Raw genomic sequence first — 15,551 nt, 5'->3', positions numbered from 1 at the left:
AAGCAGACTCGTTTTAAAAACCTGTTCTTCTAGTAACCTTCCCTTTCCCTCCAAAGGATCTTTTAAAAGGTAAACAATTTAAACATATAACTTGCTTATATTGGCTTACCCTTTCTCACCAATTAAAGTTCTATTCATAAACGAAGTAGAGGAATGTCAGTGGTGGCTGCATTTCCAGGTTACACAGCAGTGGCTTCTTGGAAATGGCTGGAAAACGCATAGGAGCATTTTGAGTTTTGCCCAAATGCCTTGTTTTATGATCATAAAACAGGTTATTTGTGTGCACAGAATTGTTAAATCCCAAGCCAGACAGGGAAACCACCCAGACCTGGGCTCTCAGGCTCCCTTCCCGGGGCTAACTTAAAATTTAATTCAATGGGGCAAGTCACAGTGCCATAAGGAAACTTGCAGCTCATTTCCATGCTTGTCTGCACATAAACACCCCCAGCCTTTAAAACTGCAATCTTAGATTTAGAAAGTAATTTTTACAGTCATATAGCCAGACGACTGTGTCTGCCTTATATCAAGGAAACTTTCTCCTTAATACACCACCAGAAAATTAAAGTACGGAATTCATTAGAAGAGGCTTGGCAGAAGTAAGATTGATCTCAAAACTTAATATATTCTTGCCCACCTTTTCAGAGCAAGAGGATGACGACACAGGAATGCAGAAAGATTGAGACACTATGAAAAAAGTATGGAGACTCTGTTATCTTCCTTCAAACAGGAGTTTGGATGCACGGCAGGAAAAACGGGACGCCTCAGAGCCAACCTTGATTCACTCAGAAAGCTTTCAGAAATCAAGGGCGGCACTAAAAAGTCCTTTGAGTCACAGAATCCAACCTCCACCATGTAGTCTAACAGAAATGCAAATAACAGTGAAAAAATGTTCTTCTCAGGGTTCCACAAAATTGGAAAAAGGGTGGCTTTCAACCACAGAACTGGCAAGAACAAATTCTAAACCTTCTTCTCCACTAATTTATTGCTACGTAAGCATCTCTCCATCTGATAAGCTGGGCTGAATTTGGGGTCTATCATCCGAATCCTCTCCGCCGGGGTCGTTTTCCTCACCAGACTCCACGTAGATTGGCCAGTCATTGTCTGTGTCACTCTTTCCTTGGCTCTCGGACGAAGCCTCCACCAGGCTGAGGTTGATGGGCATCAATTCGTCATCATCATCAGGTGTGTCTGTAACGCAGGTGCAGCTGTCACACAGCCCGAAGCGCCGCAGCCCCTGCGACAGGTGACTTGTGAAGGTTCTTCTGCAGCCCTTGCAGATAATTGGACGGTTGGACCTATGGACCTAAAATCACCAGCACAGTAAATGTCACAGAAAAAGGGTTGAGTCATGGCCTTCAGGGCCCCATGAGACATGGCCCCTGGCTGACCCTCCAGTCTCATTTCTCACCACTCTCCCTCTTGCTCTCTCTGCCACAGTCTCAGCCTCACCAAGGTCCTTTCCACCCCAGGGCCATCGGACATGCGTGGAGTGTGCCCTCCTCCCCACTGTCACCCCTCCCTCCTTACTAATGCCTTTTTTATCCCCCCCAAGCTGTGCCGCGCAGCTTACGGCGATCTTAGTTCCCCTTAGAACCCGCGTCCTCGGCAGTGAAAGCTCAGAGTCCTCATCACTGGACCGCCAGGGAATTCCCACTAATGACTTTCAAGGAAGTCTTCTCTGATGCTCCAGGCCAGATTAGGTCCCCCAGCTATATAGTCTCACCTATACTTCTCCCTTTGTTTTATTTCTAACAAATCATTGGTAAAATTCACTAGATTCTAAGCTCCAAGAGGTCACGGACTATCCTCATTCATGTTCTCTGTCCTCTGTCACATTTGTTACTATATCCCTAGTGCCTGGCACATAAAAGGCACTCAGTGAACCGATTAGGATTTTAGGCATGGCCTCTTACGTACCTTGGATTGTTTAGCTATTAGGAAGGCAGATTTGCCAGACAGTGTATTCTCTAAAAGTGTCAGCAGATGCTTCACCCTTGACTTTTTAATTGATAAATGCATTCCTTACTTATGAAAAGAGCTTTGCATACTAGAAAAGAGAACCTGATCTCCTACTCCGTGCAGCTCCTTATGAGGGCAGCAGTCCCAGGGGTCCCCTCTATATAAGGAGCTATCTTTCTAATGCATGCACTTTTCAGGAACTCCAGCCAATAGGGGATCTGTGAATCAATCAGAACCTCTCTTTTAGAGAGCTCTGGATGCAGGATACACACAAGAGGCAGTGACAGAGAGAGGCTGATGCAGAAGAAGGGTCAACAACGATACCCAGGTTGCTGGAGTTGCCGTTACATCCTGACCTATGTCCCTGCTTCCCCTGAGGTTTCCTGGGTTTCCTATACTAAACCCCCAATGCCTGAGCCAACCCGAGTGTGTATGTGACCCTTGCAACCTGATGGAGCCTTTGAAGACTACCTCTTTGGGCTGCAGTAGACTGGACCTCGTACAAAGTGGAAAAATAGAGGGAATGAGGATTCCAACCAATGAAACATCTTAAAGGTACCCAGGGACCTATTGTTGTCAAGATGGACTGGAGATATAATTTGAAGAAAAAAAAAAAAAGACAAACAAAAACTTAAGGCCTTGGGGTAAGGCCACTCTCAGATAAGTGTGCTAGGGCCAGCACTGAGAGCAGGTAAGGCCACTCTCAGACAAGTGTGCTAGAGCCAGCACTGAGAGCAGAGGCGGTCAGTAACCTTGTACTTGTCTTAAATCTGGATTCTTTCAAAACCATAATTCACATACCATAAAATTCACCATTTTTAAAGTGTACAATTCAGTGGTTTTAAGTATACTCATGAGGTTGTACAACCATCACCACCATCTAATTCCGGAAATTTTCATCACTCCATAAAGAAAGCCTGTGTGCATTAACAGTCATGCCTCTTCCATCCCCCATGCCCCAACCACTAATCTACTCTCCATCTCCATAGGTCTGCCCACTTTTTATATTTCATATAAATGAGATCACATAATAGGTGGCCTGTTGTGACTGGCTTCTTTCACATAGCATGATGCTTTCAAGGTTGTTCCATGTTGTAGCATGTATCAGGAACTCATTTCATTTTATGGCTGAATAAAATGTATCCATCGTATAGATATGCCACGTTTTGTTTATTCATTCATCAGTTGGTGGACATTTGGGTTGTTTCTACTTTTTGGCTATTATGAATAATGCTGCTACGAACATCTTTATGCAAGTTTTTGTGTGAATGTCTGTTTTAGTTCTCTTGTGTAGAATTGCTGGGTCCTCCTTCATGCTTAACCTTTTGAGGAACCGCCAAACTCTCTTCTACAGTGGCTGCACCATTTTATGTGCCCCCTAGCAGTATATGAGGGTTCTAGTGTCTCCACATCCTTGCCAACACTTTGTTACTATCTGTTTTTGGTTTTTTTATTATTATTATAGCAATCCTAGTTTGTGTGAAGTGGCATCTCATCGTGGCTGTGATTTATATTTTCCTGTGACTAATGTTGAGCATCTTTTCATGTGCTTATTGGCCATTTGTTTATCTTCTTTGGAGAAACGTCTATTCACATCCATTGTTTAATTGGGTTGTCTTTTTATTGTTGAATTTCCCTGCATCGGCAGGCGGACTCTCAACCACTGAGCCACCAGGGAAGCCCAAGAGTTCTTTATATATTCTGGTTATTAGATCCTTAGCAGATAAATGATTCACAAAGATTCTTCTCCCATTCTGTGGGTTGTCTTTTCACATTCTTGATAGTGTCTTTTGAAATCCAAACCATTTTTATGTTGGATTTTCCAAAGACTGATTGCCTTGCTCAAAGATGATCTTAAATGCAATGCCTTTCTAAATGGCCTGAATGCTTTTTAGCAGGTAGGAATCACCCACTCACATGGGAGACAGAATCCTAGGCGGCAGCCAGTGGGAGGGGAGGTCCGCTTGGGCTGGGTCATCTTTGCTGCTCACAGGTAGCCCTATAAATGGCAGTATATCTCTTCCCCATCCCGGGGTGCTGAGGTTGGGTGGGAAACCGAGAATGCAACTTACCTCTGGCATCACACCACAGGGAACGGACCCACAATCCCCTGTCTAAGCCTCAGTGTTCTCTGCCTTTTGACAACCATCCCTGACTAGGGTCTAAACTTTCTTAACTTTCCTCCTAAGCAAACTAGTCTGTTACCATATAAGTTTTAACTTTCTCTAAGTGCCACCAACCCAGGTGTAATTTAGTAGCAGAAATACATGTTTAAAATTCTCTGGAGGGCTTCCCTGGTGGCGCAGTGGTTGAGAGTCCGCCTGCCGATGCAGGGGACACGGGTTCGTGCCCCGGTCTGGGAAGATCCCACGTGCCGCGGAGCGGCTGGGCCCGTGAGCCATGGCCGCTGAGCCTGCGCGTCCGGAGCCTGTGCTCCACAACGGGCGAGGCCACAACGGTGAGAGGCCTGCATACCGCAAGAAAAAAAAAAAAAAATTCTCTGGAAATACCCCAGTGGACAGAGAAGAGAAATACAGACTGGCCTTGCCCTCACATTAGACGAACGTCATGAACCACCGCCACTCCCACCCCACCGTCCCGAGAGAACCGCCAGCTCCTCCACTTACGCTGAGCGCGTGGCCCCGCAGATGCTCCTGGCGGGTGAACCTCTTGCCGCAGGTCTCACAGGGGTAGGGCCGCTCCCCCGTGTGTGAGCGGATGTGCCGCTTAAGGATGCCCTTCTGTTTGGCAGTGTAGGGGCAGAAAGGACACTTGTGTAGCTTGATGGGCACCACCAGCACACCACCTGGGGAACCAAATGGTACCGTAAGCAGCAACAACACTGGCCACCCTCCGATGGATGGGATCCAGAGCAGGGGAGTTCGACCAGCCCAGGTCGAGAAGAAGGACCCCAACTCCACCAGCAGCTAACAGCGAAACAGTGTCTGCAAATTGCCACTCTGGCTCCCAGTCAGCCAGAGGAGAAGGTGGGCTTCTGATATAAGATTGCAAGGAATGCTGTAAGGCCTCAGCTTTGAAACTTCTCTGTGGCTCACAGTTAGAAAACACAGCTCATATTACAACCTTAGAACACATATATCTTCATGTGGACAACTTGAAAAGCTTCCCAAAATAATACTCACTCTGATAATGTCTATTCTCTTTGATTTCATTTTAGGACAATAATGATTGAGACCCTGTTCTAGACTGAATTTCATCCCCCTCAAATTCATACATTGAAGCCATAACCTCCAATGTGACTATATGTGAAGACAGGGCCTTTAAGGAGGTAATTAAGGTTAAATGAGGTCGTAAGGGTAGAGCTCGAATCTGGTAGGACTGGTGTCCTTATAAGAAGAGGAAACTATGCCAGAGATGGCTTTCTCTCCCTACTCTTGTACAGAGGAAAGGTCATGTGAGGACCAGCAAGAAGGCAGTCGTCTGCAAGCCAGAAAGAGAGCTCTCACCAGACACCAACCCTGCTGGCACCTGATCTTGGACTCTGCACCTCCAAAACTGTGAGACAATAAATTTCTGTTGTTTAAACTGCTCAGTCTGTGGTATTCTGTTATGGTTGCCTGAGCTGGCTAATACAAACCTCCTGAGTTGATTTAATGATCCTCAAAAGTTTGAAAAAACTATTACGATGGAACAGACCACTGGGTCAGTATTCATGCTTTCTTTAACAGCAGCTCCTAATAATAGCTTCCAGACATGTGTAGAAGTGGTTTGCTATGATGCAGACCCTACATTGTTTGGAGTTCATATTAACTCTATATATCTGAAATCATCAAATATCTTAAAAATTCACTTAAATTTTTTAGAACTCTTTTTTTTCCACCTTGCTCATACACCCGTTAAGGTGACAACATGACTATCACCCACATGTATAAAAACTGTTCCTTTCAAGTTTCCTGAGTTACCCTTATTGTAGTATTCCAAGATTTGTCTCCTCTATCCATGCCCTTCAGAATTTTACAGACTTTGATCACATCATATTATATGTGGAGGCACTAGTAACTCAACCTTTCCAGGCACAGAAACCTGAGTTCAAGTCCTGGCTCTACCACTTACCAGCTGTGTGACCTTGCACATCTCACTTAACTTCTCTGTGCTTTACTCATCTGTAACATAGGGATGATAATAGTTCCCACCTCATAAGATTGTGGTAAGAATGAAATGAGGTAATGCCTAAAGCACAGCAGCTGGCATATAGTAAGCTCTCATAAATGTTAACCATTTTTGTCACATCATCAACACCTCGGTGTTTCTTTTCTGATTAAGCTGGCCAGGCTCTTGTGGTCTCTCTCAACACGGGAGTAACTCCTTTTCTTTGGGACCTTCTCAGGACACCTAATAGGGATTTACCTTTCCTGAGGTGCTGCCAAAAGTATGGCAAACTGAATGTCAAGTGAGAACCCAACATCATTCTATGTACAGATGAAGATTATTCTCTTTAGTTTCTAGTTCCCATCCTGATAATGCTTAACATTTTGCGTAATCTATAGTGACTCCAAAATCTGTTTCCCAGAATAAAAGCAGCAGCTCATGGCTCAACACTGCATATATATGTTGGATTATTTATTTGTCACTGATCACACTGGTGCTGAGATGTCAGTTTCCTGCTCACTCCTCTGGTACTGTGGACTCCTCCCGTCATTTACCCCCATCAGGCTGGCATTGTACTATCACCTTCTTCCCGACTATAAAAACATTGAGTAAAATGGGTCTAGTGTTAATCCTTGGAAAAAAACAACTGTTAACTATTTTTCCATCAGAAAAGTATGAATTATCGCAACACTTTCCTTCCTCTCTTATGATCTGATTGCTCCAAAAAAAAAAAAACAGTTCACCTGAATGCCTATTACATTCGAGGCACTGTGTCAAGGTGCATCTTTACCAAGATACCTGTTTCTTCCCTCAAGAAGTTAAGTCTAGCAGGAGAGAAAGACATGGAAACAAATTCATACAATATAATATAACACAGGCAAAGTTCAAAGTGATGAAGAAATGTAGAAAAGAAAGTAATGAATTCTCTCCTGGAGTTCAGAGAAGATTTCACAGGAGAGATGACCTTTGAGCAAGGTTTTAAAGGATGAATAGGAGTTCACTAGGAGTTTGAGAAAGAGAAAGGTATCTCAGGGAGGGGAACAACACATGCTTAGGCACAGAGGTAAATGAGAATATAAAATATTAAGTGGGGTGGAGAGGGATGAGGAATGAAGCCAAGGAAAGGTCAAGAAGGTCACATTCATGCATTTATTCAACAAATTTATACTGAGCATCTATGATGTGCCAGGCTGTGTTCTAAGACCTGGGGATACAGCAGTGATCAGAAAAGACAAAAATCCCTGTCTCTGCAAAGCTGATATGTTAAGGAACTTGGACTTTATTCTCTAAGCAGGTGGGTTTTAAGCTGGGAAGGTGCAAGGTGAGACTTGACCTTTAAAGGATCCCTCTGGGGATAATGCAGGGGAAGGATTTAAGAGAGGCAAGATTAAAGGCAGGAAGTCCAGGTGGGAGGGGATGAGCGATGACATGAATTAAAGCCAGGGCTGTGGAGGTGGAGAGAAGGAGAAAGGTTTGAGAAGTAAAATTAATAGCACTCGATGACCACATTGGGGAGGAGAGAGCAGGGAAAGAGAAGATTCTAAATGACACTGATTCTGGGTTAGCTGACTTGGTGGGTGACGGTGGAATAAACCGAGGCAGGGAACACAGAAGGAAAAGCAGGTGCAGGATGGATGAGGAGGTCTGTTTGGGTTTTACGATGTTTGAGGCAGGCTCAGAGCATCCATGGGGGAATATCTGGGTTAGACAGATAAATCTGGAGCTCAGGGAAAGAAGAGAAGCATACAGTTTTGAGAGTCCTCAGCAGATTAGAGTGGTTGCTTTAACTGAGGTCTGGCTCTCCCCTAAGCACCCTGCTTCCGTTAACCCACTGCCTTGACACCCTGGATCATGGGAGGGTGGTCTTCCTTGTGCTTCACTGTCATCTCCAGACCACTGTCCCTCCCTCCTTCCTTAAAAACCCTAAGATCTTTTGGAGTTCCTCCCATCAGATGATACTGCTACTCATCCTTGTTACAGTCATCTAGGAGCCCCTAGATCATCCCCTCACTCCTTGGAGATTTGATCACATTGCCTTCAGGCTCAACTCCTGGCATAATTCTTGGTGTGAATACCGAAAATCACCCTCGCCATACCCTGGCCTCTCTGTTCCCGGACCTCCTTTCTTCCAACGTCCTTATCCTCCACTCCACCTCAGCCACCCAATCCTAGACAAAGAGCTCCCAACTCTGCCTGCATATTAGAATCATCTGGGAAGCTTAAAATGAAAATAAATACTGATATCCAATCCCCATCCCAAGCTAATGGGTGGGGTGGGACCCAAGCGTCATATTTTGAAAGCATCCTTCCCAGTCTAATGTACGGACAGGGATGAGAATCACGGCCCCAGGCCTAGATATTGCCAATAACTGTACTCACTCCATAACCCACATTTCAAGCGCTCCACTTTCCAATCACCGCTTTATATCTTTCCAGCTCACCCCGTAGGTGTTCCTTCTCTACCGGGACGTCCAAGCCATGGACTATACTTCCATTTTACTGCCCTTCTCCTCCTCGAGTCCTCACTCCCCTCCTTCCCCAGCTGAGTGCCTATAGCCCATCAATGAAATCACTCCTTTGCATATGCCCTCAGCTGCCTTGGTCCACTGTCTCCCTCTATCCGTATTCATCTGGTTCAATATAACTCTCTGCCTATTCTGTAGGTGAAACAAGGCAAGTTCACGTCACTGGAAAAAAATGCACAACTCTGTTCCAGTCTCACTTTAAATCAATCCAACCATCACCATCTGACTACTATAATATCAAAAGAGCCCTTGGGGGGCTTCCCTGGTGGCGCAGTGGTTGAGAGTCCGCCTGCTGATGCAGGGGACACGGGTTCATTCCCCGGTCCGGGAGGATCCCACATGCCGCGGAGCGGCTGCACCCGTGAGCCACGGCCGCTGAGCCTGCGCTTCCGGAGCCTGTGCTCCGCAACGGGAGAGGCCACAACAGTGAGAGGCCCGCGTACCGCAAAAAAAAAAAAAAAGAGTCCTTGGTTCTGCCCAAGAATCCTAAGTATTTCCCTGGTTCATTCACTCTCCCACTCTTCTCAGTGACTATTTCATACCTTCCCTCTGCTCAAATCTCCCACCCCTCCTACCCCTTCCTCACTGTCAGCTGCTGTCCTTGCTTCTTATTTCATTGAGAAGGAGGGGCAAGCAGAAGAGAATGTCTACATGGTCCCAGCCACCCCCCAACCTCCAATATGAACACATCTCATCCGCTTTCACTCCTGTTACTATGAATGAATTGTTCTCCCTCCCATCCAAGGCGAGACCATCCCTCCACTTATACATGGGACCCCCATCTCTCCTCGATCTATCCATTGTCTCTCACTCTTCCATTATCATTTATCTTCCTCTCTCCTGGATCACTCTCATCAGTAAAGAAATGCTGTTAGATCCTCCACCTTAATAAAAACCTTAACCTCATATGCCCTTTCAGCCAGAACTCAGAACCCCTGAGTTCTCTTTTAAGGCTACTCTGTTTGGTCTTTTGTCCACCACTTCATTGATACTGCTCATCAATGACCTCTCCATCACTAAACCCAATGATCAGTTCTCAATCTGCCTATACACAGTACTGGACATAGTTGATTTCTCCTTTTTCTTGAAACATTTTCTCCTCTTGGCATCTATCACTCTTTTTGATTCCCTCCTACCTCACTGGCTGCCCCTTCTCAGTTTCCTTAGCTGGTTCCCCTATTTTCCTGACCTCTAAATGTCGGGTTAGGACTCAGTCCTTAGATCTCTTGTCTTCTCCTTCTAGATCTATAGGTTCATGGAACATACAGGTTTTAAATTCCATGGACCCATTAATGACTCCCAAATTTATATCTCAGCTCTGATTTCTCCCCAGAACTCCGAACATATAGATGTAATTACTTACTGCACGTCTTCAGTGGGATATCCAAAAGGCACCACAAACATAACATTTAAATCAATCACTCAAGCTAAAAACCTTAAGGTCACCTTTAATCCCCTTTTTTCTCATACCACTTATATAAGCCATTAGCAAATCTGGTCAGCTCTACCTTTCAGAGACAGTATAGTCCTAATCCAACCACATCTCACCTCTCTACTGCTACCACACTGATTCAAGGAGCACAGCTCTCACCTGGGTTATTGCAGTCACCTCCTAAACGGTCCTGCTGCTTCCACCTATGCTCCCCTCTAGTCAACAGGAGAGCAAGAGCGGAAGGAAGAGGGCCACTTAGGAGGTGACAGCACACAGTACCCAGAGGGATCCTTTTAATATATGTCATCTCAAGTCACTCTCTGCCAAGAGCCTCTAGTGGATTTCCTTCTAAGAGCAATATTCAAAGGCCTTCTCATGGCCTTCAAAACCCTACCCAGTCCGCCCTCACTCAACCTCTCTGACCTTATCCCCCACAACTCTCTGCCTTGCCCACTCCACTCCAGCCACACCAGCATCCTTGCTGTCCCTTTCATTCACTTGCTGAGTGCGATCCTACACCTGGGCCTTTGCAGCTTTCTCTTCCCTCTGCCTGGAATGTTCTCCCTGATATCTCTACAGTTTGCTCACTTAAAGGCAACCTGTTAGAAAGGCCTTCCTGGTCAACACTAAATAAAACAGCATCCCCTTCACTTTCTATCAACTTTGTCCCTGCTTTAGTTCTTCTTCATACTATATATGTCCTTATTGGTTTATTGTCCAGCTCCCTACGCTAGAATATCAGCTCCATGAGGACAAAGACTGTCTTCTGTTCACTGCGATGAATAGTGCCTGGAATATAGGAAGTGCTCAGTAAATCTCTGTTAAATGAATGAATGAACAGGAATAAGATGTTGAAGAAGCAAGGCAATGGTGGAATGCTGACACACGGACATTAAATGACCCCATGATGAGGCTGAAAAGGAATGGGTAGGGGCTTCCCTGGTGGTGCAGTGGTTGAGAGTCCACCTGCCGATGCAGGGGACACGGGTTCGTGCCCCGGTCCGGGAAGATCCCACATGCCGTGGAGCGGCTGGGCCCGTGAGCCATGGCCGCTGAGCCTGTGCTTCCGGAGCCTGTGCTCCGCAACGGGAGAGGCCACAACAGTGAGAGGCCCGCATACCGCAAAAAAAAAAAAAAAAGGAATGGGCAGAGGTAAGAGCAATGGGTACATGTAGTGTCAGAAGCCAGGGGAGGAAAGAATTTCAAGAAGGAAAGATCAGAGTTAACTACCAAGAGTAGTCAAGAAAGATAACACCTGAAAATCACTCCCTGGATCGGCCCTGGAAATATATAGCTGACCTCATGACAGTGGTTTCAGGGAAGGGGGAGTTGGTGGTAGTGTCAGAGCACAGTGGGCCGAGAAAAGATTGGGAAGTAAAACAGTGGAGGTGGCCGATATAGATGAACTTTTCAAGAGGCAATGGCAGGTGCTGGAGCTGGGGATGGGAGGTCCAGGGGAGAAGATTATAGGAGGACCATGTGCTTTGACAGTGTCTGCTAGTGTCAGAGATGAGCAATGCGAACACAGAACTACTGTAACAGCCTCCTGACCATCTCCCTGCCCTCATCTCCCATCTCTGCACCATCATGTGCTGAGGCCAAATTAATCTCTCCTGTCCACTCCCAAGCTCAGAAACTACTAAAAATTCTCCTGTGCCTGCAGATAGAAACCCACATTTTAGCATTTCAGTTTTTCCGTGATCTGACTACAATTTCTCCCCCGTCTTCTCTTCTTACCTTCAGATGCCACTTTTTTTTAAATTGAAATATAGTTTGATTTGCCATATTATGTTAATTTCAGGTGTAAAGCAAAGTGATTGTTATACATATACATGTATTTTTTTCAGATTCTTTTCCATTATAGGTATAACAAGATACTGAATATAGTTCCCTGTGCTATACGGTAAGTCCTTGTTGTTTATCTCTTTTATATATAGTAGTGAGTACTCAGATGCCACTCTCATAAAGCCTCTCTGACCTACCAGTAGGAAGCCAGTTCTGCTTCTGGACCACACGGTGCCATTTACACACCTCTTAACTCCTCTAAGACACCATCAGTTCTTTAAGAGCTGGAGCCACATCTGACTTATCTTTGTATCTTCACAAGGAAGGTGCTCAGATATTTGAGCAAATAAAGGAATAACCAAACAAATCAGTCCTACTCTGTGCCTTGGCGCTTGGAATAAATGTAGCCCAGAGCCAGGTGAACCGAATCAACACCTGGCGGACAACAGGCATGGCAAGCGGCTGGGATGGCTGCCTTGCCACAGATCCCTGTAGCTGGAAATCTGCCTCTACAGATGGACAGATGGACTTGAATGAGGGTGACGTACAGTTGAATTACTATTTCTTGATACTTGTGCTTACAGGCAGAGGGGTTGACAGACTCACCCAGTGCACTGAAATCCTCTATCCACTTGTACTGCCTTCACAGTTTGTTTTATGAGTGAAACGGAGCCAGCCAGGGTTGCTAGTATTAGCTGTGACATTTACCAGCTCTGCATTCTTAAGAAACTCGCTAAACCCTCTTGGGTCTCAGTTTCTCCACACTTCTTCTACCTAACTCATGTGGCATTATGAGGGGCTGCTGGATGGGAAAGGGGGACACAGTCTGTGAAGTGCTACTATATACACGGAAATTAGATTTCAACAAGTTCCCACAGTGTAGTCACTGAAAACAACCACTACCTTTTACATGCTGGTTAAGCCACTGTCTCTGAGGACCAGAAACCGTACTTTCAAGTTTTTCAAGTCAAGTTTTAATCAGACATACAGAGCATTCTTGATTTTTAAAAAAATGAAATTTAGATGCAGGAATGAAGTAATCTTTCATTAAAAACTGTAAACATGAAAAAAAAAAAGAAAGAAATTAAAAGTCTCCAGACAGACTCAGTTTTCCTGGGTCTGTCCTATGTGTTCATGTTATTAAATTTCTGTTTGATTTTCTCCTGTTTAAACAGTCTCCCAAAGGATACAAGAAATTTACTCACATGAAACCAAATTCAACTCTAAAATATTCTCCAGTAAATCACACCATCAACTACAACATGTTAACTGAGTGTCTACGTGGGCCAGGCACCATGATTGACACAAAGAAGGATACATTTCCTACCTGTATAGAACATGTTCTCATATGTGAGAAAAAATTCTGAAAACCTTTTCATTTGGTCCTCAACCCTGTGAGAAAGGCAAGGTGGGGGTGATTATCTCCTGAACAAAAAGGATTCAAAGAAATTTCATGATTTAACCAAAGTCTCTCTGCTGGTTAGTGGAAGAGAATGGGTTCTTTCCATGTCTCCATACTGCACTCAACATGCTTATACTCTAGTTGCAGAGGTAAAAGACAAACATACGTGAAGAGGCAATGCCCTGCACACAGCAGGTGCTCAATTAATACCTACTGGCGGTGGGGGCAGTGATAACATGGTGATAACACTGGCAGTGGTGATGGTGGTGATGAGGATGACAAGAGTGACAGTGCCAGTGATGAGGATGACAGTGGGAGACCAGAGGGCACACAAGTGCGTGCTAAATGAGTGGCAGACGATGGAGGCTCATGGAGCTCACCTGAGTCCTCCCCATACCAGTCAGTCTGCACATCCATCATGGAACTCATGGCTGCTACTTCTGCACCACCTGGTCTTCCCTCCAAACTCCGAGAAAAGTGTTGGTCCGCGTCCTCTTTGCTCTGGACAGCACTGTGGCGCAGGAGCGCCTCCAGGAATTGCTTCACGTGGTAGTTACTGTAAGCCAAGTCGACCGCCTGGCCTCTGGGCAAACCCTCCTCCCCGTGGGCCAGGCTCAGCGGGGCAGTACGCTGCTGCAGCTGTCCACCCACCTCCACCTCCACTTCCTCGGCATCGAACTCCACCTTGGGCTCCATCTGTTTGGGTCGAATGGAGCGGTCACTGTCCACTGAGCCACTGCCCTGGCTGTCTTTCCCCACCAGTGCCAGAGGGTGGCAGCCTCTGCAGTCACCACAGGGGGACTCTCTGGGCCGATCCACGCTCTCTTCCCCCTCGGCTGGAGAGACCAAGCTCTTGGTCTCACAGGAGGTCCCTTCCCTGCCTGAACTGGGGCTTCCACTGTCCACCCGATGAGGCGCTGCTGCCGCTGCCGCTGCTGCCACCGCTGCAGCCACAGCGGCCTCCTTCTCCATCTTTCCGCAGATGTCTAGGGATGATCTGATGTATGTCTTGCAGAAGTTCACCACGTCGTTCATCTGCAGGTAGCTGGCAGCCGACATAACTTCAATCACGTTCTCTCCACACAAATCCAACTTCCCAGAATAGAGGAAGTCTAAGATGGTGGAGAAGGCGTCGGAGGTGACGATGTCCAAGGAGGCGGTGCTGTGCCGCCCGCTATCCTGGATGTAGTGAATGAGCAGGGCTCGGAAATAGCCGCTGTTGGCAAACAAGATGTTCCTGTGGGCCTTGAAGATCCGCCCTTCCACAATGATGCTGCAGTCACAGAAAAAGTCCCTCTGCCGCTGTTCATTCAACTCCCCCAAGAGCTTGGTGTAATAGGATTGCATCTCCATTTCTCCACCAGCTGCTGCCGCTTGGAGTAGCCTGGATCTCTGCCAAGATTTTTTTTTTCAGTTAATTCACAAATCCCAACCTTATAAATAAGATGTTCGTTTTTTGTTTGTTTGTTTTGTTTTGTTTTTCTTTTAATTCTTCCATAAACCCTGGTTGAGTAATGTCTTTATAATATGGGCTGTTTGGGATCTAACAAAAATCAAAGGTTGTCTAACTGGGTTAACTGATGAAAACAAGAAAAGTAACTATTCCTAACTGTACATGGGTGCAGTACTTAGTATTTTACATGGATTCTTTCAATGAATTTTTATAAAAACCCTACGAGTAAGTACTAATATTATACGTTACAGTATTGTACTTATTAATACTGTACTTTTGAGACTCAGAGAGGATAGGAGATGATCCAGCTGCAACAGAGCCAGGACTCAAAACCTCCAGAGTTCATGCTCTTATAAATTACATTCTACTTTCTTCAAGGCTCAAAATATAGATAATACCTGAATCTAAGAATTACAGTCTCCAGGGAAGTCTCCAGTGTCCCAATACAGAACTTAGAGACTGGCAAGTACAGTCTCAGCTCACACCCATTACCATAAGTTTGTGGAAACATTTAGTGGATGCTTGGGCTAGCCAGCATGCATTCTCCATTCTTATGGTTTTAGTGCCCTTTTTGGCTTTGGTGGAATCATTCTTGGCCCCAACCACAGCCAACGTGCTTTGCATAACGCTGGCACCATCCCCAGGCTCCGGACGTGTAAGAGGTAACATACGCTAAAACCATCAACACATCTTACCCTCTGACCACAGTGACTGGTTCAGAGATGGCCATGTGACTTGGTCAGAGCCAATGAAAAGCAATGAAATGTTTACTGGGGTCTCCAGAAAAGAGCACTCTCTACTCTGTGGGCATGTGGGATGTGAGGGATGCTACTGCCACACCACAAGGGGAACCAGACTAACACAGGTGACAGCCCAGCTCAAGCA

At 45.7% G+C, this 15,551-nt stretch overlaps 1 protein-coding gene across 1 annotated transcript; it reads right to left on the bottom strand.

The window, feature by feature from the left end:
* Positions 1–437: 437 nt before the first annotated feature.
* On the bottom strand, positions 438–14,566 carry ZBTB8B (zinc finger and BTB domain containing 8B). The gene is made up of 3 exons (XM_024742394.1): positions 13,594–14,566; positions 4,587–4,765; positions 438–1,303 (listed from the first exon to the last, which is right to left on the bottom strand). Exons 1-3 carry the CDS (start codon positions 14,564–14,566, stop codon positions 986–988), a joined length of 1,470 nt encoding a protein of 489 aa, XP_024598162.1. The 3' UTR covers positions 438–985.
* Positions 14,567–15,551: the final 985 nt, after the last annotated feature.

This window comes from Neophocaena asiaeorientalis, unplaced genomic scaffold (assembly GCF_003031525.2).
Source record: "Neophocaena asiaeorientalis asiaeorientalis breed wild unplaced genomic scaffold, Neophocaena_asiaeorientalis_V1.1 scaffold1580, whole genome shotgun sequence".
Taxonomy (NCBI): domain Eukaryota; kingdom Metazoa; phylum Chordata; class Mammalia; order Artiodactyla; family Phocoenidae; genus Neophocaena; species Neophocaena asiaeorientalis.
Note: the sequence above shows the minus strand (reverse complement) of the source record. Positions and strands in the feature narration are given on the sequence as shown.

Coding starts and splice junctions, on each gene's coding strand:
- ZBTB8B (XM_024742394.1), bottom strand. CDS start 14,566: ATGGAGATGCAATCCTATTACACCAAGCTCTTGGGGGAGTTGAATGAA. Junction 4,766..13,593: donor CTGGTATGGGGAGGACTCAG/GTGAGCTCCATG, acceptor TTGGTTCCCCAG/GTGGTGTGCTGGTGGTGCCC. Junction 1,304..4,586: donor TGCGGGGCCACGCGCTCAGC/GTAAGTGGAGGA, acceptor TGGTGATTTTAG/GTCCATAGGTCCAACCGTCC.